Here is a 24,098-nt window from a genome sequence, read left to right as displayed (position 1 = left end):
ATATTTGTAGCTATGTTAGTAGGTATGCTATTAGGTATGTTAGTAGGTATATTCGTAGGTATATTAGTAGCTATATTAGTAGCTATGTTAGTAGGTATGCTATTAGGTATATTAGTAGGTATATTAGTAGGTATGTTATTAGGTATGTTAGTAGGTATATTAGTAGGTATGTTATTAGGTATGTTAGTAGGTATATTAGTAGGTATATTAGTAGGTATGTTATTAGGTATGTTAGTAGGTATATTAGTAGCTATGTTAGTAGGTATATTAGTAGGTATGTCATTAGGTATGTTAGTAGGTATGCTATTAAGTATATTAGTAGGTATGTTAGTAGGTATGTTATTAGGTATGTTATTAGGTATATTAGTAGGTATATTAGTAGGTATGTTAGTAGCTATGTTCGTAGGTATATTAGTAGGTATGCTATTAGGTATGTTAGTAGGTATGCTATTAGGTATATTAAGTAGCTATGTTAGTAGGTATAGTTTACCTGATCCCTGGCACATGTCTGTCTGCAGCAGCTGCTTGGCTCTGATGATGTCAACGTTGAGTCTTCCAGCGGAGGGCAGGTAGTTGAGTGATAACAGCAGCTCTCCCAGCTCTACCTCATTCTGTTAGAAACACAAAACACTGTTATTATCACTGTCAATAAATATGTCTGTCTGACTATCTCAGGTAGTTGAGTGATAACAGCAGCTCTCCCAGCTCTACCTCATTCTGTTAGAAACACAAGAAGACACTTAGTGTGTGTTGGACGAAGACACTTAGTGTGTGTTGAACTAAGACACTTAGTGTCTGTTGAACTAAGACATTGTTGAACTAAGACACTTATTGTGTGTTGAACCTAGACACTTAGTGTGTGTTGAACTAAGACACTTAGTGTGTGTTGAACTAAGACATTGTTGAACTAAGACACTTATTGTGTGTTGAACTAAGACACTTAGTGTGTGTTGAACTAAGACACTCAGTGTGTGTTGAACTAAGACACTTAGTGTGTGTTGAACTAAGACACTTAGTGTGTGTTGAACTAAGACACTTAGTGTGTGTTGAACTAAGACACTTAGTGTGTGTTGAACTAAGACACTTAGTGTGTGTTGAACCTAGACACTTAGTGTGTGTTCTCCCTACCTGAGAACTGGGTACCAGGGCCTTCCACCAGTGACCACCCTTCACCAGATCAACCTCACTCAGAGGCAGCGCCACCTACCAGTGAAAACACACCATTACACAACTAATGTATCAGACAGGGATGAGTGAAAACACACCATTACACAACTAATGTATCAGACAGGGATGAATGTTCCTTGCAAAAGTATGCATCCCCCTTGGCGTTTTCCCTATTCTGTTGCATTACAACCTATCATATAAATTGATTTTTATTTGGATTTCACGTAATGGACACACACAAAATAGTCCAAATTGGTGACGTAAAATGAAAAAGAATAAAAATAAATCCAAGAATTCTAAAAAATAAGAAACCGAAAAGTGGTGCGTACATATGTATTCACCCCCTTTGCTATGAAGCCCCTTAACAAGATCTGGTGCAACCATTTACCTTCAGAAGTCACATAATTAGTTAAATAAAGTCCACTTGTGTGCAATCTAAGTGTCACATGATCTGTCGCATGATCTCAGTATATATACACCTGTTCTGAAAGGCCCAAGAGTCTGCAACACCACTATGCAAGGGGCACCACCAAGCAAGCGGCACCATGAAGACCAAGGTGCTCTCCAAACAGGTCAGGGATAAAGTTGTGGAGAAGTATAGATCAGGGTTGGGTTATAAAAAAATATCGGAAACTTTGAACATCCCACGGAGAACCATTAAATCTATGATTAAAAAATGGAAAGAATATGGCACCACAACAAACCTGTCAAGAGAGCACTGCCCACCAAAGCTCATGGACCAGGCAAGGAGGGCATTAATCAGAGAGGCAACAAAGAGACCAAAGATAACCCTGAAGGACCTGCAAAGCTCCACAGCGGAGATTGGAGTATCTGTCCATAGGACCACTTTAAGTCGTACACACCACAGAGCTGAGCTTTACGGAAGAGTGACCAGAAAAAAGTCATTGCTTAAAGAAAAAAATAAGCAAACACATTTGGCAGCATCATGCTGTGTGGGATGTTTTTCATTGGCAGGGACTGGGAAACTGGTCATAATTGAAGAAATTATGGATGGCGCTAAATACAGGGAAATTCTTGAGGGAAACCTGTTTCAGTCTTCCAGAGATTTGAGACTGGGATGGAGATTCACCTTCCAGCAGGACAATGACCCCTAAGCATACTGCTAAAGCAGCACTCAAGTGGTTTAGGGGAAAACATTTAAATGTCTTGGAATGGCCTAGTCAAAGCCCAGACCTCAATCCAAATGAGAATCTGTGGTATGACTTAAAGATTGCTGTACACCAGTGGAACCTAACCAACTTGAAGGAGCTGGAGCAGTTTTGCCTTGAAGAATGGGCAAAAATCCCAGTGGCTAGATGTGCCAAGATTATAGAGACATACCCCAAGAGACTTGCAGCTGTACTTGCTGCAAAAGGTGCCTCTACAAAGTATTGATTTTGGGGGGGGGGGGGGGGGGGGGGGTGAATAGTTATGCACGCTCAAGTTTTCAGTTAGTCTTATTTCTTGTCTGTTTCACAATGAAAAATATTTTACATCTTCAAATGATACAAACCCCCCAAAAATCTATTTTAATTCCAGGTTGTAAGGCAACAAAATAGGAAAAATGCCAAGGGGGGTGAATACTTTCGCCATCCACTGTATCTTCCTGGTACGGGACATCCTGTGCAAACACAGTGTTTTTATTGGCCTGATAGTCAAGAAGAAGGCACAGTGATGCCGAAATGTTGGTGATTGACCAAATAAAATACTGGGAGTTTATATATAGAGCGTACAACTTTAGACTAGATAGGATGAGAGCAGCCCTCCAGCTAGGATGCTCTTCAACAGGCTTGGTCCTGTTATGGATGATCAGTTTCAACTCTCTTTATTTTTTATAGCTAATAGTAAAGACGTCATTAAACTGTAAAAATGTTTTACTTTTTTAAAGTAGGATGAACACAACCAGTCATTGTCAAATAAATCACTTCAAAAAGTAGACAATACCCGCGCACGTTACAATACCCGCGCACGTTACAATACCCGCTCACGTTACAATACCCGCGCACGTTACAATACCCGCGCACGTTACAATACCCGCGCACGTTACAATACCCGCGCACGTTACAATACCCGCGCACGTTACAATACCCGCGCACGTTACAATACCCGCTCACGTTACAATACCCGCGCACGTTACAATACCCGCTCACGTTACAATACCCGCTCACGTTACAATACCCGCGCACGTTACAATACCCGCTCACGTTACAATACCCGCGCACGTTACAATACCCGCGCACGTTATAATACCCGCTCACGTTACAATACCCGCGCACGTTACAATACCCGCGCACGTTACAATACCCGCGCACGTTACAATACCCGCGCACGTTACAATACCCACTCACGTTACAATACCCGCGCACGTTACAATACCCGCGCACGTTACAATACCCACTCACGTTACAATACCCGCGCACGTTACAATACCCGCGCACGTTACAATACCCGCTCACGTTACAATACCCGCGCACGTTACAATACCCGCGCACGTTACAATACCCGCGCACATTACAATACCCGCGCACGTTCATCCACTCTAAAATAATTCCAGCATCTGAAACAGTGCATTTGATGAATGGGAAAAAGGCTATTAAAACACCCAAAAGTCTAATGACATTTGGCGATTGTCGTTAGGCACACTTATAGCCTGATTTTAATTTGTGTTCACATCAAACCACACCACATTTTGATACCCCTGGTACTCACAGGATTGGTGTGTGTGTGCTTGTGTGGTTGTGTATGAGTGTGTGTGTGCTCGTGTGTGTGTTTTGTTTGTGTGGTTGTGTATGCTCACCTTGCCGATGACACAGTGTCGTGAGAACTTGTCGAAGTCGACCAGAGACAGCAGCAGGGTGCGGCGCTGGGCCTCCAAGAACAGAAGGTCAAAGGTGAACCGCTCCTCGAACACCGGGTTCTGTGTCTTCCTCTTCACCCCTGTCTGAAGAAGAAAAAACTTTATTGTTCATTTAACCAGGCAAGTCAGTTAAGAACAAATACTTATTTACAATGACGGCCTACACCGGCCAAGGCCAGACAACACTGGGCCAATTGTGTGCACGCCCTATGGGACTTCCACTCACGGCTGGTTGTGATACAGCCTGGATTTGAACCAGAGTGTCTGTAGTGACGCCTCTAGCACTGAGATGCAGTGCCTTAGACCGCTGTGCCACTCGGGATCCCAAGGTGATGGGAATCCATTAACTTACAGCGAATGGAAATGTGTATTTATGCTGCCAACCCAACCTTGAGGCTGGAAGCAATGGGTCTGCACCCCCGGAGCAATACTTCTAGGTATGGTTAAGTGCTTTGCTCAAGGGCACAACAGCAGGCAATGGAATCTAGGATACTGATGCCAGCAACCCTCCAGTTGACAGCTCACTCCACACCAGATTTTTCCAGTCAGAGCTGGGATTCAAACCAGCAACCTTCCAGTTGCAGGGCCGCTTCTCTAACCGCTAGGCTACCTGCCGAGAGTTCTTGTGGTCCGGCAGCAGGCTGATCTTGACGTATGGGTTGGAGTGGGCCATGTCCTGGCGGGCACCGTCACAGGTCAGAGGTGGAGGCAGGTCGCGAGCCTCAATGACCCTAACGCCCAGGTGGCCGTTGATTAGGTCATACCTGAGAGGAGAGGAGGGGGATGGGAGGGAGGGAGAGAGAGGGAGAAACAGAGAGAGAGAGAGAGAGGGAGGGAGAGAGAGAGAGAGACAGAGAGAGAGAGAGAGAGAGAGAGAGAGAGAGAGAGGAGGAGATTGGGATGATCAGAGGGACACGAATAAAATTCAAATCAGATGAATGAAAATAAAATGAGTGTTTTTCTTATTTTCCTGTATTTATTTCTAGACCAGGGGAAGTGTACATGCTGCTCATTGGAAAGCAGCTAATTACTATAATTCTGATTCTAAACATAAAAGATATAATCCAACGTATAAAAGACAAAACATCACTGTGTGCTGAAGTGGAGCATGCCCAGTTGGTATCGTAGCAGAATCTCCTCGTCCGTTAGCGAGTCCACGTCGTCTCCGGATGAGTCCAGAGAGTAGAGGCGTGGCTCCAACTTCCTGAAGTAGTCATCCGGAGGGGGCTGGTGTCGACGCAGCGGCTGGATCACCTCCTTCCTGGGGCCCATGGCCCAGAACTCAATGGGTTTCACATCAACCAGCGGAGAGCTGGGCCTGCGAGCGTCTAGACCTGGGGGAGGGGAGGGAGTGAATAGAGGAGAATATAGATAGAGGAGAAAAGAGAGAGAGGAGAGGAGAGGGGAATGAAGAAGTTAAATATTTATTTGATTCAGTGGTTCTTAGTGGTTCAGTGTTTCATCCAGTGGTTAATTGGTTCAGTGATTCGGTATTTAATTCAGTAATTCCTTGGTTCAGTGGATTCAGTGTTTAATTCAGTAGTTTAGTTGTTAATTGGCTCAGGGGTTCAGTGTTTGATTAATTGGTTCAGTGGTTAAGAGTTTGATTCAGAGATTCAGTGGTTCAGTATTTGATTCAGTGGTTCAGTGGTTCAGTGGTTAAGAGTTTGATTCAGTGAATCAGTGGTTCAGTATTTGATTAATTAGTTAAGTGGTTAATTGGTTCAGTGTTTGATTCAGTGAATCAGTTGTTCTTACTGGAGAGTTGTCGGACCAGGCTGAAGGTGGATCGGGACATCTCTGAGCTGGAACGTCTCCGGGTCGGAGTACTGTCCTGCAGTATTGCCATGGCGTCAACATGAGTGACCCCGGTATCAGTGTCCTTCTCATCCACACACTCGTTCACTCTGAGACGGATAGAGAGAGAAACAGAGGGAGAGGGAGAGAGAAAGAGGGAGAGAGAGAGAAACAGAGGGAGAGGGAGCGAGAGAAACAGAGGGAGAGGGAGAGATGTAGACAGAGAGAAAGAGAGAGAGAGAAACAGAGGGAGAGGGAGAGAGGGAGACAGAGAGAAAGAGAGAGAGAGAAACAGAGGGAGAGGGAGACAGAGAGAAAGAGGGAGAGAGAAACACTTAAACCTCAATCTACTACAGGTGATCCATGGCCCGATCTCCCCCCAAGATAATACATTTCTCATTTGTTTATGAATATTACAATCAACAACAGATTAAACTCTTTTTAGCCAAGGGATCTGTGAAATCAGTTTAGAGGGTGTAATAGAATGCAATACAATGTAATATTATTGATTTACAAGATTATGTTCTTAACCTCAGCAACATGGGCCTGGGAGGCTCACAGAGATATTAGTATCCACAGTACTCTGTTCTTAACCCTGGGCAACATGGGCCTGGGAGGCTCACAGAGATATTAGTATCCACAGTATTCTGTTCTTAACCCTCAGCAACATGGGCCTGGGAGGCTCACAGAGATATTAGTATTCACAGTATTCTGTTCTTAACCCCCAGAAACATGGGCCCGGGAGGCTCACAGAGATATTAGTATCCACAGTATTCTGTTCTTAACCCTGGGCAACATGGGCCTGGGAGGCTCACAGAGATATTAGTATTCACAGTATTCTGTTCTTAACCCTCAGAAACATGGGCCCGGGAGGCTCACAGAGATATTAGTATCCACAGTATTCTGTTCTTAACCCTCAGCAACATGGGCCCGGGAGGCTCACAGAGATATTAGTATCCACAGTATTCTGTTCTTAACCCTCAGCAACATGGGCCTGGGAGGCTCACAGAGATATTAGTATCCACAGTATTCTGTTCTTAACCCTCAGCAACATGGGCCTGGGAGGCTCACAGAGATATTAGTATCCACAGTATTCTGTTCTTAACCCTCAGCAACATGGGCCTGGGAGGCTCACAGGGATATTAGTATCCACAGTATTCTGTTCTTAACCCTGGGCAACATGGGGCTGGGAGGCTCACAGAGATATTAGTATCCACAGTATTCTGTTCTTAACCCTGGGCAACATGGGCCTGGGAGGCTCACAGAGATATTAGTATCCACAGTATTCTGTTCTTAACCCTCAGCAACATGGGCCTGGGAGGCTCACAGAGATATTAGTATCCACAGTATTCTGTTCTTAACCCTCAGCAACATGGGCCTTGGAGGCTCACAGAGATATTAGTATCCACAGTATTCTGTTCTTAACCCTCAGCAACATGGGCCTGGGAGGCTCACAGAGATATTAGTATCCACAGTATTCTGTTCTTAACCCTCAGCAACATGGGCCTGGGAGGCTCACAGAGATATTAGTATCCACAGTATTCTGTTCTTAACCCTCAGCAACATGGGCCTGGGAGGCTCACAGAGATATTAGTATCCACAGTATTCTGTTCTTAACCCTCAGCTACATGGGCCTTGGAGGCTCACAGGGATATTAGTATCCACAGTATTCTGTTCTTAATTAACCCTCAGCAACATGGGCCTGGGAGGCTCACAGAGATATTAGTATCCACAGTATTCTGTTCTTAACCCTCAGCTACATGGGCCTGGGAGGCTCACAGAGATATTAGTATCCACAGTATTCTGTTCTTAACCCTCAGCTACATGGGCCTGGGAGGCTCACAGGGATATTGGTATCCACAGTATTCTGTTCTTAACCCTCAGCTACATGGGCCTGGGAGGCTCACAGGGATATTAGTATCCACAGTATTCTGTTCTTAACCCTCAGCTACATGGGCCTGGGAGGCTCACAGAGATATTAGTATCCACAGTATTCTGTTCTTAACCCTCAGCTACATGGGCCTGGGAGGCTCACAGAGATATTAGTATCCACAGTACTCCAACAATTATACATTTTTCAACTCAATACTTCTTGTGTTCTCAATGTTTTGTTGTTGAATTTGTTTAAACATAAATGCGCTGTAATGTTCTGATTAAGAGGGGGTCCCTGATGAATTTGCATCAATCACAAAAGGGGTCAGAACCCCTTATCTACCACACGTTGGTGGTTCCTGCCAACTCAGAGTATGGAGCTCCTCTGGGTCCATGTGAAGGACAAGAAACATGTGTTATTGGCTAATGTGGTTGAAATGTTCCTTATCCTTCAACTGGGGAAATCAGACAGCTATACAACAATGACATCATCATCATAACTACTCTCTGTGTGTGTCTGTGTGTGTGTGTGTGTGTGTGTGTGTCTGTGTGTGTATGTGTGTGTGTGTGTGTGTGTGTGTGTGTGTGTGTGTGTGTGTGTGTGTGTGTGTGTGTGTGTGTGTGTGTGTGTGTGTGTGTGTGTGTTACGTTCCCCAGTTTCTGTGTTCTGGTTTGTATTTGAGTGTGTGTGTTTCAGGAGAAATTCCTGTAACTCCCCAAGCAGCTGATTGGTCGACCCCAGGCTAATTGATGATTGGAGCTGACCCCGCCCCCTCGTCAAGAATTAGCTGACTCTAATCACCATTGCCACCAGAAGATAAAAGCCAGTGTTCTGTTCAGAAGAGGGGAGATCATGAAAAAATGATTAGAGAGAGAGAGATTGAATATTTTGGAGAAATCATTAGAAAGAGTTCTGTGTTTGTTGCTTTGTCAAAGCTTCTTTAGTGGCCTGAGTTAGTTTACTCAGTTTTGTTGTAAAGTGTTTGTGAAATTGTTAATAATTATTCTGTTTCATTTGTTCCCAGGGGGGAAGGGGAAGGCACTTAGGGAGTGCTTAGGCAAGAGGCCCGAGGCCATACATATACCCGTAGTATATTCAATGTCTAGGCACACTAGGTAAGACCTGGGCGGACCACCCCCTGTATTTTGGTTAGGGCACCAGGTGGTGTAAGTTAAGTGGGTAGGCAGGTTAGATAGGAGAGGGGGAGCTTTGATATTTACTTTCTTTCCTTTGGTTCCGTCCAGCCCCTTTTCCCCATATTACCGTGTAGGAAATAAATCCTAGTAACGGTAAATTCTGCCTTTGTCGTCCTTTCTCGCACCTACAGTCCATACCTCTTTCGCTTCACGGAGAGTTGAGTTGCAGCAGGGAGTTGCGTTCCCTCTTTATAGAGGCGTGCGTAACAGTGTGTGTCTGTGTGTGTATGTGTGTGTGTGTGTGTGTGTGTGTGTTAGCAACTTTCTGTCAGGATTAACTGATTGTTTACATGAGCGATAGTCTGTAAACACAGCTGTCACTGGCTGCATCTCAAAGGGGTGGCAGGTAGCCTAGCGGTTAGAGTGGAGGGGTGGCAGGTAGCCTAGCGGTTAGAGCGTGGGGCCAGGAACCCAAAGGTCTCTAGCTCGAGTCCTCGAGCCAACAAGAAGAAACATCTGTCAATGTGCCCTTGCGCAGACTTGAGAAAAAGTAAAGAGTTGAGTTAAGATACCTTAATAGAAAAGGACTTAAGTGAAAGTCACCCAGTAAAGCTATATTTGAGTAAAACTATTTAGTTTTAAATATACTTAAATAACAAAATTAAATCTAAGTGCTTTATCAAAAATAGAAACAAAAGCAAAACGCAGCATCATCGGGGATGATTTCTGTTTTTAGAAAGTGACATACCTTGAGGGCTGACAAGTAGTACTTTTAAATATTTTTACTTGAGTACTTTGCACGACTGCACTTCACCCTAAATGCTCCAGGGTCACCGTTGATAATGGCTGATCCTGGCAGAGGGGGAGTTGAGACATGCAAAATAAACATTTTAAATAGGACAAGTATAAGCACCCACCTTATTATTAAATGGGATGCAGCCACTATGCAGCTGATGTAGAATATCTCTGATAATTACTGACACTTTACACTAGAATATCTCTGATAACCACTGACACTTTACACCAGAATATCTCTAATAACTACTGACACTTTATATCAGAATATCTCTAATAACTACTGACACTTTATATCAGAATATCTCTGATAACTACTGACACTTTACACCAGAATATCTCTGATAACCACTGACACTTTACACCAGAATATCTCTGATAACCACTGACACTTTATATCAGAATATCTCTGATAACAACTGACACTTTATATCAGAATATCTCTGATAACTACTGACACTTTACACCAGAATATCTCTGATAACTACTGACCATTTATATCAGAATATCTCTGATAACCACTGACACTTTACACTAGAATATCTCTGATAACTACTGACAATTTATATCAGAATATCTCTGATAACTACTGACAATTTATATCAGAATATTTCTGATAACTACTGACACTTTACACCAGAATATCTCTGATAACTACTGACAATTTATATCAGAATATCTCTGATAACCACTGACAATTTATATCAGAATATCTCTGATAACTACTGACAATTTATACCAGAATATCTCTGATAACTACTGACAATTTATACCAGAAAATCTCTGATAACTACTGACAATTTATATCAGAATATCTCTGATAACCACTGACACTTTATACCAGAATATCTCTGATAACTACTGACAATTTATATCAGAATATCTCTAATAACTACTGACACATTCATTTAGTGAGCCATGTCCTTCTGTAGGAACAGACACATCTTCTCCCGATGACATGTCCTTCTGTAGGAACAGACAGGTCTTCTCCTGATGACATGTCCTTCTGTAGGAACAGACACATCTTCTCCTGATGACATGTCCTTCTGTAGGAACAGACACACCTTCTCCTGATTACATGTCCTTCTGTAGGAACAGACACCCCTTCTCCCGATGACATGTCCTTCTGTAGGAACAGACAGGTCTTCCCCTGATGACATGTCCTTCTGTAGGAACAGACACATCTTCTCCTGATGACACGTCCTTCTGTAGGAACAGACACAATTTATCCTGATGACATGTCCTTCTGTAGGAACAGACACATCTTCTCCCGATGACATGTCCTTCTGTAGGAACAGACACAATTTATCCCGATGACATGTCCTTCTGTAGGAACAGACACATCTTCTCCTGATGACATGTCCTTCTGTAGGAACAGACAGGTCTTCCCCTGATGACATGTCCTTCTGTAGGAACAGACACATCTTCTCCTGATAACATGTCCTTCTGTAGGAACAGACAGGTCTTCTCCTGATGACACGTCCTTCTGTAGGAACAGACACATCTTCTCCTGATTACATGTCCTTCTGTAGGAACAGACACATCTTCTTCTGATGACATGTCCTTCTGCAGGAACAGACAGGTCTTCCCCTGATGACATGTCCTTCTGTAGGAACAGACACATCTTCTCCTGATGACATGTCCTTCTGTAGGAACAGGCACATCTTCTCCTGATGACATGTCCTTCTGTAGGAACATACACATCTTCTCCTGATGACATGTCCTTCTGTAGGAACAGACACATCTTCTCCTAATGACATGTCCTTCTGTAGGAACAGACACATCTTCTCCTGATGACATGTCCTTCTGTAGGAACAGACAGGTCTTCCCCTGATGACATGTCCTTCTGTAGGAACAGACACATCTTCTCCTGATAACATGTCCTTCTGTAGGAACAGACAGGTCTTCTCCTGATGACATGTCCTTCTGTAGGAACAGACACATCTTCTCCTGATTACATGTCCTTCTGTAGGAACAGACAGGTCTTCCCCTGATGACATGTCCTTCTGTAGGAACAGACACCACTTCTCCTGATAACATGTCCTTCTGTAGGAACAGACAGGTCTTCTCCTGATGACATGTCCTTCTGTAGGAACAGACACATCTTCTCCCGATTACATGTCCTTCTGTAGGAACAGACACATCTTCTTCTGATGACATGTCCGTCTGCAGGAACAGACAGGTCTTCCCCTGATGACATGTCCTTCTGTAGGAACAGACACATCTTCTCCTGATGACATGTCCTTCTGTAGGAACAGACACATCTTCTCCTGATGACATGTCCTTCTGTAGGAACATACACATCTTCTCCTGATGACATGTCCTTCTGTAGGAACAGACACATCTTCTCCTGATGACATGTCCTTCTGTACGAACAGACACATCTTCTCCTGATGACATGTCCTTCTGTAGGAACAGACACATCTTCTCCTGATGACATGTCCTTCTGTAGGAACAGACACATCTTCTCCTGATGACATGTCCTTCTGTAGGAACAGACACATCTTCTCCTGATGACATGTCCTTCTGTAGGAACAGACACATCTTCTCCTAATGACATGTCCTTCTGTAGGAACAGACACATCTTCTCCTGATGACTTGTCCTTCTGTAGGAACAGACACATCTTCTCCTGATGACATGTCCTTCTGTAGGAACATACACATCTTCTCCTGATGACATGTCCTTCTGTAGGAACAGACACATCTTCTCCTGATTACATGTCCTTCTGTAGGAACAGACAGGTCTTCCCCTGATGACATGTCCTTCTGTAGGAACAGACACATCTTCTCCTGATAACATGTCCTTCTGTAGGAACAGACAGGTCTTCCCCTGATGACATGTCCTTCTGTAGGAACAGACACATCTTCTCCTGATAACATGTCCTTCTGTAGGAACAGACAGGTCTTCTCCTGATGACATGTCCTTCTGTAGGAACAGACACATCTTCTCCTGATTACATGTCCTTCTGTAGGAACAGACAGGTCTTCCCCTGATGACATGTCCTTCTGTAGGAACAGACACATCTTCTCCTGATAACATGTCCTTCTGTAGGAACAGACAGGTCTTCCCCTGATGACATGTCCTTCTGTAGGAACAGACACATCTTCTCCTGATGACATGTCCTTCTGTAGGAACATACACATCTTCTCCTGATGACATGTCCTTCTGTAGGAACATACACATCTTCTGCTGATGACATGTCCTTCTGTAGGAACAGACACATCTTCTCCTGATGACATGTCCTTCTGTAGGAATAGACACATCTTCTCCTGATGGCATGTCCTTCTGTGGGAACAGACACAACTTCTCCTGGTGAATTGTCCTTCTGTAGGAACAGACACATCTTCTCCTGATGACATGTCCTTCTGTAGGAACAGACCTATCTTCTCCTGATGACATGTCCTTCTGTAGGAACATACACAATTTATCCCGATGACATGTTCTTCTGTAGGAACAGGCACATCTTCTCCTGATGACATGTCCTTCTGTAGGAACAGACATGTCTTCTCCTGATGACATGTCCTTCTGTAGGAACAGACACATCTTCTCCTGATGACATGTCTTTCTGTAGGAACAGACACCTCTTCTCCTGATGACACGTCCTTCTGTAGGAACAGACACATCTTCTCCTGATTACATGTCCTTCTGTAGGAACAGACACACCTTCTCCCGATGACATGTCCTTCTGTAGGAACAGACACATCTTCTCCTAATGACATGTCCTTCTGTAGGAACAGACACATCTTCTCCTGATTACATGTCCTTCTGTAGGAACATACACACTTTATCCTGATGACATGTCCTTCTGTAGGAACAGACACATCTTCTCCTGATGACATGTCCTTCTGTAGGAACAGACACATCTTCTCCTGATGACATGTCCTTCTGTAGGAACAGACACACCTTCTCCCGATGACATGTCCTTCTGTAGGAACAGACAGGTCTTCCCCGGATGACATGTCCTTCTGTAGGAACAGACACATCTTCTCCTGATGACACGTCCTTCTGTAGGAACAGACACATCTTCTCCTGATGACACGTCCTTCTGTAGAAACAGACACATCTTCTCCTGATGACATGTCCTTCTGTAGGAACAGACACAATTTATCCTGATGACATGTCCTTCTGTAGGAACAGACACATCTTCTCCCGATGACATGTCCTTCTGTAGGAACAGACACAATTTATCCTGATGACATGTCCTTCTGTAGGAACAGACACATCTTCTCCTGATGACATGTCCTTCTGTAGGAACAGACAGGTCTTCTCCTGATAACATGTCCTTCTGTAGGAACAGACACATCTTCTCCTGATTACATGTCCTTCTGTAGGAACAGACACATCTTCTCCTGATGACATGTCCTTCTGTAGGAACAGACACATCTGCCCCTGATAACAGGTCCTTGTCCTTATTTTTCCATGTCGCCTATTATTCCTTTTGTCTCTGCCGTCACAAAAATCATCGCACACACACACACACAAATGAACACATTGTACTGCAGTGTAATGACGGTAGTCAGTCAGGATATGATAACATGAGACTGCATCCTGTCTGGGGCTCCTGTTCTGTTCAGAGGGAGTTTAGTTGTATTAAAACAGCATTAAATGAGCCATCAGGGATTGTTACATCCAGTTCTCCAGCCTCATCTCTCAGCTGTTTACCAAAACAGGTGACGAGGTGACCGCTTGTTGTGTTGGGAATCGCCCCTTTAATATCACTGGCCAAAGCTGAGAGGAATCTGCACAAACATGTTCTCTCTCTCTCTCTCTCTCTCTCTCTCTCTCTCTCTCTCTCTCTCTCTCTCTCTCTCTCTCTCTCTCTCTCTCTCTCTCTCTCTCTCTCTCTCTCTCTCTCTCTCTCTCTCTCTCTCTCTCTCTCTCTCTCTCTCTCTCTCTCTCTCTCTCTCTCTCCTTTCTGTTTGTCAGGACATATAATTCTAGTCAGGACTTTGTACTGGACACCTAATTCCCAGCCATCCCTTAGGGATCATCAAGGACCCTTTGTGTCCATGGCGACAGCTCACAGGGAGATAGTTGTCAAGGTAACAGGGCAATCTAAAACACATGGCTTTAGGAGAGGATGGAGAGAGAAGAGAAGAGAAGAGGGAAATGAACTTAGGTGAAACCAATAGAGAGTGGGGGTGGGTGGAGGCGGACAGAGACACCTCATGTTTTTATAAGAGTCAATAGGCCTCTGGTCAAAATAAGTGCACTATTTAGAAACTAGTGTTTCATTTGGGAGGCAGACTGAGTCTCCATGATAATAATCAGATTAATACTGGTATATGGTCTGTATCACAGACTGAGTCTCCATTATAATAAGCAGGTTAATACTGGTATATGGTCTGTATCACATGCTATGCTGTTACTACTCCTGAGAGACAACAGTATCGGTACAGTGTGTGTGTGTGTGTGTGTGTGTGTGTGTGTGTGTGTGTGTGTGTGTGTGTGTGTGTGTGTGTGTGTGTGTGTGTGTGTGTGTGTGTGTGTGTGTGTGTGTGTGTGTGTCCAACATGTCTATCTTAATCAGTAGAGCAATGCTTCAGTCTCTGTCACACACACACCCTCTCAACCACAGAATGAGCTCACCCAGAGTGCTGACGTCAACATCAGGTCCCGAGACTAGCAGAACATGGGATATGGACTGTTCCATTACACCACAGAACAGGGGAATTTGACTGTTCCATTACACCACAGAACAGGGGGATTTGACTGTTCCATTACACCACAGAACAGGGGGGGTTTGGATTGTTCCATTACACCACAGAACATGGGGGTTGGACTGTTCCATTACACCACAGAACATGGGGGTTTGGACTGTTCCATTACACCACAGAACAGGGGGGTTTGGACTGTCCCATTACACCACAGAACATGGGGGTTGAACTGTTCCATTACACCACAGAACATGGGGGTTGGACTGTTCCATTACACCACAGAACAGGGGGATTTGACTGTTCCATTACACCACAGATCATGGGGGTTGGACTGTTCCATTACACCACAGAACAGGGGGATTTGACTGTTCCATTACACCACAGAACAGGGGGGTTTGGACTGTTCCATTACAGCACGGAATAGGGGGCATTGACAGACCTGGTAATAATTAAAAAGTGTATCCTTCTACTTCCTGAGACTGATCTAACACAACTGGACAAGTGAACGTTGTGTGCATGTGGGCATGTGTGCGTGAGTGTGCTTTCGTTCATGCATGTCTGTTTGTGTGTGTGTGTGTGTCTGTGCGGCCGTCCGTCCGCTTGTGCGTTTATGTGTGTGTCCATGCATGTGTGTGTGTTTATGTGTGTGTTAACTCACAGCCAGGAGGGGGTCTGAGCAGGGAAGGGTCCCAGTATCTCCACCTCCTCATCACTGGGCGGAAAGCAGCACTCCCAACACCACAACAGACATGAGCGACACGACCACCGACACAATAGACAGTCAGTTAGCCTGGCCAGCACACCCTATAGAGAGAGAGAGACGAGGATAGAGAGAGAGAAGAGAGAGGAGAGAGAAAGAGAGAGAAAGAATGAGAGAAGAGAGAGGAGAGAGAAAGAGAAAGAGAAAGAGAGAGAGAGAGAACATTCCCAAACATTCCATAACAAAGCCATCACCTACAGAGAGATGAACCTGGAGAAGAGTCCCCTAAGCAAGCTGTTCCTGGGGCTCTATTCACAAACACAAACAGACCCCACAGAGCCCCAGGACCAGTAGAGGTTCTAGCTTGTATGGCTCCCTGGGCAAACCCCCCCCCAAAACAACAACACACAAATAAAAGTAAATTGCACAAATCCTGTATCACACAAATACACAAATAGAACAACACACTTGTAAAGAAGAGAACCTGATCATTACTGCTCTTCAAACAAGAAACACACAAACTACATTTCACAACTAATTGCATTAGTACTGTACAAAGTTAGAGGTGAGCTATTTGATAGATCCCCCCGCTCCCCCTACCTCAGGCTTCCAGTGGGGAGACCTGAGGTCAACCTTCCCCCCCCCCCCCCCCCCCCCTCCCCATCTCGTACTTCTGAGTGGGAGACATTCCCACTCTGCCTTGCTCACAAACTAGAATCAGGGCGCCCACTCCGAGGTCACATATTAAACTGTAATAAGGGGTTAGGTCACATATTAAACTGTAATAAGGGGTTAGGTCATGTATTAAACTGTAATAAGGGGTTAGGTCACGTATTCAACTGTAATAAGGGGTTAGGTCACGTATTAAACTGTAATAAGGGGTTAGGTCACATATTAAACTGTAATAAGGGGTTAGGTCACATATTAAACTGTAATAAGGGGTTAGGTCACGTATTAAACTGTAATAAGGGGTTAGGTCACATATTAAACTGTAATAAGGGGTTAGGTCATGTATTAAACTGTAATAAGGGGTTAGGTCACGTATTCAACTGTAATAAGGGGTTAGGTCACATATTAAACTGTAATAAGGGGTTAGGTCACATATTAAACTGTAATAAGGGGTTAGGTCACGTATTAAACTGTAATAAGGGGTTAGGTCACATATTAAACTGTAATAAGGGGTTAGGTCACGTATTAAACTGTAATAAGGGGTTAGGTCACATATTAAACTGTAATAAGGGGTTAGGTCACATATTAAACTGTAATAAGGGGTTAGGTCACATATTAAACTGTAATAAGGGGTTAGGTCACATATTAAACTGTAATAAGGGGTTAGGTCACGTATTAAACTGTAATAAGGGGTTAGGTCACGTATTCAACTGTAATAAGGGGTTAGGTCACATATTAAACTGTAATAAGGGGTTAGGTCACATATTAAACTGTAATAAGGGGTTAGGTCACGTATTAAACTGTAATAAGGGGTTAGGTCACGTATTAAACTGTAATAAGGGGTTAGGTCACGTATTAAACTGTAATAAGGGGTTAGGTCACATATTAAACTGTAATAAGGGGTTAGGTCACGTATTAAACCGTAATAAGGGGTTAGGTCACATATTAAACTGTAATAAGGGGTTAGGTCACGTATTAAACTGTAATAAGGGGTTAGGTCACGTATTAAACTGTAATAAGGGGTTAGGTCACATATTAAACTGTAATAAGGGGTTAGGTCACGTATTAAACCGTAATAAGGGGTTAGGTCACGTATTAAACTGTAATAAGGGGTTAGGTCACGTATTAAACCGTAATAAGGGGTTAGGTCACATATTAAACTGTAATAAGGGGTTAGGTCACGTATTAAACTGTAATAAGGGGTTAGGTCACGTATTAAACTGTAATAAGGGGTTAGGTCACATATTAAACTGTAATAAGGGGTTAGGTCACGTATTAAACCGTAATAAGGGGTTAGGTGACATACTGTAAAGGTACATGAAACTCTCATTCCTCTATTGATCCTCCATTGATCCTCCATTGATCCTCTATTGATCCTCTATTGATCCTCCATTGATCCTCCATTGATCCTCCATTGAGCCTCTATTGATCCTCTATTGATCCTCTATTGATCCTCCATTGATCCTCCATTGATCCTCTATTGATCCTCTATTGATCCTCCATTGATCCTCCATTGATCCTCTATTGATCTGGCCAGAAATGTAATCAGAGACTCTGATCTCAACTGATCTTCAGCGACGCCCCTCGGCTAGTCCACAAGACAGTGGATCTGACTGCGTCAGTAAACGGCACCCTATTCCCTACGTATGAAACCTGGTCAAAATAATTGCACTAAACAGGAGAACAGGGTTCCATTTGGAACGCAGCGCTGAAGAAGTAGGAGAAGATGAAGGAGAAGAAGAAGGAGAAGTAGAAGAAAAAGAAGGAGAAGAAGATGAAGAAGAAGAAGGAGAAGTAGAAGAAGAAGGAGATGAAGAAGAAGAAGGAGATGAAGAAGAAGAAGAAGAAGGAGATGAAGAAGAAGGAGAAGTAGAAGAAAAAGAAGAAGGAGAAGAAGATGAAGAAGAAGAAGGAGATGAAGAAGGAGAAGAAGAAGGAGAAGTAGAAGAAGAAGGAGATGAAGAAGAAGGAGAAGTAGAAGAAGAAGGAGATGAAGAAGAAGAAGAAGAAGAAGAAGAAGAAGTAGAAGAAGAAGGAGATGAAGTAGAAGGAGATGAAGAAGAAGAAGAAGGAGAAGTAGAAGAAGGAGATGAAGAAGAAGAAGAAGGAAAAGAAGAAGGAGAAGAAGGAGTGTCCCGAGTGGCGCAGAGATCTAAGGCACTGCATCTCAGTGCAAGAGCCGTCACTGCAGTCCCTGGTTTGAATCCAGGCTGCATCACATCCGGCCGTGATTGGGAGTCCCATAGGGTGGCGCACAATTGGCCCAGCATCATCAGGGTTTGGCCGAGGTAGGCCGTCATTGTAAGTAATAATTTGTTCTTAACTGACTTGCCTAGTAAAATAAAGGTTAAATAAATTGAAAAAACATTGGGAAAAAAGAAGGAGAAGGAGAAGAAGAGACTGTGTTAGGCCACTGAGCTCAAGGCTAGGCATTAGGTCTGACTGGGAGCTAATAGGAGTCTCATAGGGAAGAAAAGGTGAGATGGAAAGGGAGATTTAAAGGATACAGAAGAAGGGAGATGGATGGATGGAAAGGGAGATATATTAGATACGAAAGAAGGGAGATGAGGGATGGAAGGATTACTCTCAATTCCCATTTTTTTTAAGGTAATTGCGTTTGCAGAAGACTTCGTGTTTTTTCGTCAGACTAGTGTATAGCATCGTCAGACTAGTGTATAGCATCGTCAGACTAGTGTATAGCATCGTCAGACTAGTGTATAGCATCGTCAGACTAGTGTATAGCATCGTCAGACTAGTGTATTGCATCGTCAGACTAGTGTATAGCATCGTCAGACTAGTGTACAGCATCGTCAGACTAGTGTACAGCATCGTCAGACTAGTGTACAGCATCGTCAGACTAGTGTACAGCATCGTCAGACTAGTGTACAGCATCGTCAGACTAGTGTACAGCATCGTCAGACTAGTGTACAGCATCGTCAGACTAGTGTACAGCATCGTCAGACTAGTGTACAGCATCGTCAGACTAGTGTACAGCATCGTCAGACTAGTGTACAGCATCGTCAGACTAGTGTATAGCATCGTCAGACTAGTGTATAGCATCGTCAGACTAGTGTATAGCATCGTCAGACTAGTGTATAGCATCGTCAGACTAGTGTATAGCATCGTCAGACTAGTGTATAGCATCGTCAGACTAGTGTATAGCATCTCGTCAGACGAGTGTATAGCATCGTCAGACTAGTGAATAGCATCGTCAGACTAGTGTATAGCATCGTCAGACTAGTGAATAGCATCGTCAGACTAGTGTATAGCATCGTCAGACTAGTGTATAGCATCGTCAGACTAGTGTATAGCATCGTCAGACTAGTGTACAGCATCGTCAGACTAGTGTATAGCATCGTCAGACTAGTGTATAGCATCGTCAGACTAGTGTATAGCATCGTCAGACTAGTGTACAGCATCGTCAGACTAGTGTATAGCATCGTCAGACTAGTGAATAGCATCGTCAGACTAGTGTATAGCATCGTCAGACTAGTGTATAGCATCGTCAGACTAGTGTATAGCATCGTCAGACTAGTGTACAGCATCGTCAGACTAGTGAATAGCATCGTCAGACTAGTGTATAGCATCGTCAGACTAGTGAATAGCATCGTCAGACTAGTGTATAGCATCGTCAGACTAGTGTATAGCATCGTCAGACTAGTGTATAGCATCGTCAGACTAGTGTATAGCATCGTCAGACTAGTGTATAGCATCGTTAGACTGTGAGGTAGTGACAGTATACTTCACTTTTCAGAGGAGGAACACAAATATCTTCCCTCCTTCCCTCCTCCTCTTCCCCCTCTCTCTCCCCCTCCTTCATTCTCTTCCCTCCCTCCTCCCCCCTTTAATGCCCCTCCAACTGATAATTACTACTGAGAATCTCATCTATCATCCCTGAGGTTCCACTTCTCCCACACTCTGACGTCACCTACTAAGGAAAGGACCTGGATAACAGCATTTTCGGCAGTTAAATGCAACAACACAACACTATTTATAAAAAACGATCTATTAAATATGTTTTTTGAACACTGTAATTTGTTAGCATGATAGCTGTATTTTTTGTTTATGGTAGACACAGCTTGTTTGCCATTAGCCAATCAGCATTTCTCAACGAGTTCAAAGCATGTGAATGTATCCAGCTGGTAATTACCACCTTCCCACTCGGTTATGAACACAGCATCACACACGATGACTCATCTCAGCACAACTCCCTGACGTCATCAGCGTGTCCCCACAGTACGCGTCAACGTTCTTTCGATTTTTCTTTTCACAGTCCTATTTTGACTTTGTAAACATCCTCATTCCCTGTAGCAATCAGCAGTACAGAGAAACACCTTCATTACAAACTCATCTAACTTCTCTGTCTCTCTCTCTCTCCCTCTCTTTCCTCTCTCTCCCTCTTTTTCCTCTCTCTCTCTCCTCTCTCTCCTCTCTCTCTCCTCTCTCTCTGTCTCTCTCCCTCTTTTTCCTCTCTCTCTCCTCTCTGTCTCTCCTCTCTCTCTTTCCCTCTTTTTCCTCTCTCTCTCCTCTCTCTCTCCTATCTCTCTGTCTCTCTCCCTCTCTTTCCTCTCTCTCCTCTTTCTCTCTCTTTATATATATATATATATATATATATATATATATATATATATATATATATATATATATATACAGTTGAAGTCGGAAGTTTACTTACACTTAGGTTGGAGTCATTAAAACTTGTTTTCAACCACTCCACAAATTTCCTGTTAACAAACTATAAGTTTGGCAAGTAGGTTAGGACATCTACTTTGTGCATGACACAAGTAATTTTTTCAACAATTGTTTACAGACAGATTATTTCCCTTATAATTCACTGTACTACAATTCCAGTGGGTCAGAAGTTTACATACATTAAGTTGACTGTGCCTTTAAACAGCTTGGAAAATTCTAGAAAACGATGTCATGGCTTTAGAAGCTTCAGATAGGCTAATTGACATAATTTGAGTCAATTGGAGGTGTACCTGTGGATGTATTTCAAGAAATACCTTCAAACTCAGTGCCTCTTCAAAAGAACTCAGCCAAGGCCTCAGAAAAAGTCTGGTTCATCATTGGGAGCAATTTCCAAATGCCTGAAGGTACCACGTTCATCTGCACAAACAATAGTACGCAAGTATAAACACCATGGGACCACGCAGCCGTCATAACACTCAGGAAGGAGACGCGTTCTGTCTCCTAGAGATGAACGTACTTTGGTGCGAAAATCCCAGAACAACAGCAAAGGACCTTGTGAAGTTGCTGGAGGAAACAGATACAAAAGTATCTATATCCACAGTAAAAGGAGTCCTATATCAACATAACCTGAAAGGCCGCTCAGCAAGGAAGAAGCCACTGCTCCAAAACCGCCATAAAAAAGCCAGACTACGGTTTGCAACTGCACATGGGGACAACGTTTTTGGAAAAATGTCCTCTGATGAAACAAAAATAAAACTGTTTGGCCATAATGACCATCGTTATGTTTGGAGGAAAAAGGGGGAGGCTTGCAAGCCAAAGAACACCATCCCAACCGTGAAGCACGGGGGTGGCAGCAACATGTTGTGGGGGTGCTTTGCTGCAGGAGGGACTGGTGCACTTCACAAAATAGATGGCATCATGAGGTAGGGAAAATTATGTGGAATTATTGAAGCAACATCTCAAGACATCAGTCAGGAAGTTATTAAAGCTTGGTCGCAAATGGGTCTTCCAAATGAACAATGAAAAGCATACTTCCAAAGTTGTGGCAAAATGGCTTAAGGACAACAAAGTCAAGGTATTGGAGTGGCCATCACAAAGCCCTGACCTCAATCACATAGAAAATGTGTGGGCAGAACTGAAAAAGCATGTGCGAGCAAGGAGGCCTACAAACCTGACTCAGTTACAACAGCTCTGTCAGGAGGAATGTGTCAAAATTCACCCAACTTTTTGTGGGAAGCTTGTGGAAGGCTACCCGAAACGTTTGACCCAAGTTAAACAATTTAAAGGCAATGCTACCAAATACTAATTGAGTGTATGTAAACTTCTGACCCACTGGGAATGTGATGAAAGAAATATAAGCTGAAATAAATAATTCTCTCTACTATTATTCTGACATTTCACATTCTTAAAATAAGTGGTGATCCTAACTGACCTAAGACAGGGAATTTTTACTAGGATTAAATGTCAGGAATTGTGAAAAAATGAGTTAAAATGTATTTGGCTAAGGTGTATTTAAACTTCCGACTTCAACTGTGTATATATATATATTTCATGTGAGGCTAAAGCAGGCTCAGTCAACTGGACAAACTGCTTATGAATTAACCAACACACAAGGAAATCATACAAGATTTATTGAAAGCTATCTCTAGGAGATGGGGTGAGAGAGATATAGGGAGAGAGAGAGAGAGAGAGAGAGAGAGAGAGAGAGAGAGAGAGAGAGAGAGAGAGAGAGAGAGGATGAAGATCATATGAGTTTGGAATGACAACGCTTAAGGGAATGATGATGTTTATGAACTTTGTTTTCTTTTCAACTTCCACTCTTTCCCTCCCTCCCTCCCTCCCTCCCTCCCTCCCTCCCTCCCTCCCTCCCTCCCTCCCTCCCTCCCTCCCTCCCTCTCTCCGCAATCACGATTCTAATCAGAGACAAAGACAGTCATGCAGGACAAAATGATTGACATGAATATGAAATGAAGAACCTCTTATTAAGCTGATGAAAATAACAAAGTGTATGTCTGTGTCTGTGTGTGGTGTGGTGTGGTGTGTGTGTGTCATTTAACACTAGAGCAGAGAGCAGACACAGGAGATGGACTGTACCCACTGAGATCTGACAGCAGAGTCAAGGCTGGTTAACTGGTGATTTGACACCTGCTCCTCTTTTATCACGTCTCTCTGTCTCTACACACACACACACACACACACACACACACACACACACACACACACACACACACACACACACACACACACACACACACACACACACACACACACACACACACACACACACACACACCCGTGTTCAGGGGAGAAGAACATACCTTGTTGATGGGTTCCAACTGTCATTTTTCACAGTGAGGAGGAACAGTGGATTATGGGCCGTTGGAGGACCAGGGAGGAGACAGGAAAGAGTAGTTTAGAAACAGTGTTTGGTGTTTCAGTTCATTATGATTCATATTAGCATTTTACCAACAACAGCTACTCTTCCCATAACCTCCTGAGGTCCAAAACCCAACACAATACAAAACATGGGCTGCCTTCATTAGTCCATACCGCAGCAAAACACTTTGCAACGCAAATCACTGCTTCTTATTATACAAATTCAGGGGTTTATTCACTAGGAATCAAAGCCACCTGAAAGCTCTCGTTTTCGTTGCAAAAACATTGTCCATAGCGAAACATTTTATTAGGGTTTGCTACGGTGTGCACTAATGAATACACCCCAGGTTAGTAAATTCTTATTTACAATGATGGCCT

At 43.5% G+C, this 24,098-nt stretch overlaps 1 protein-coding gene across 1 annotated transcript; it reads right to left on the bottom strand.

Annotated features, from left to right (window-relative positions):
- Positions 1-467: 467 nt before the first annotated feature.
- Positions 468-23,680, bottom strand: syt17 (synaptotagmin XVII; the record flags this gene model as incomplete). The annotated part of the gene is made up of 8 exons (XM_038987853.1): positions 468-611; positions 1,129-1,203; positions 3,965-4,108; positions 4,635-4,788; positions 5,115-5,358; positions 5,783-5,931; positions 15,942-16,087; positions 23,663-23,680. Coding segments are annotated over 8 exons (1,074 nt in total), but the record flags the coding sequence as incomplete, so codon positions are not given.
- Between the last annotated feature and the right edge of the window lie 418 nt (positions 23,681-24,098).

This window comes from Salvelinus namaycush, unplaced genomic scaffold (assembly GCF_016432855.1).
Source record: "Salvelinus namaycush isolate Seneca unplaced genomic scaffold, SaNama_1.0 Scaffold878, whole genome shotgun sequence".
Taxonomy (NCBI): domain Eukaryota; kingdom Metazoa; phylum Chordata; class Actinopteri; order Salmoniformes; family Salmonidae; genus Salvelinus; species Salvelinus namaycush.
This window is presented reverse-complemented; position numbering and strand designations above follow the sequence as displayed.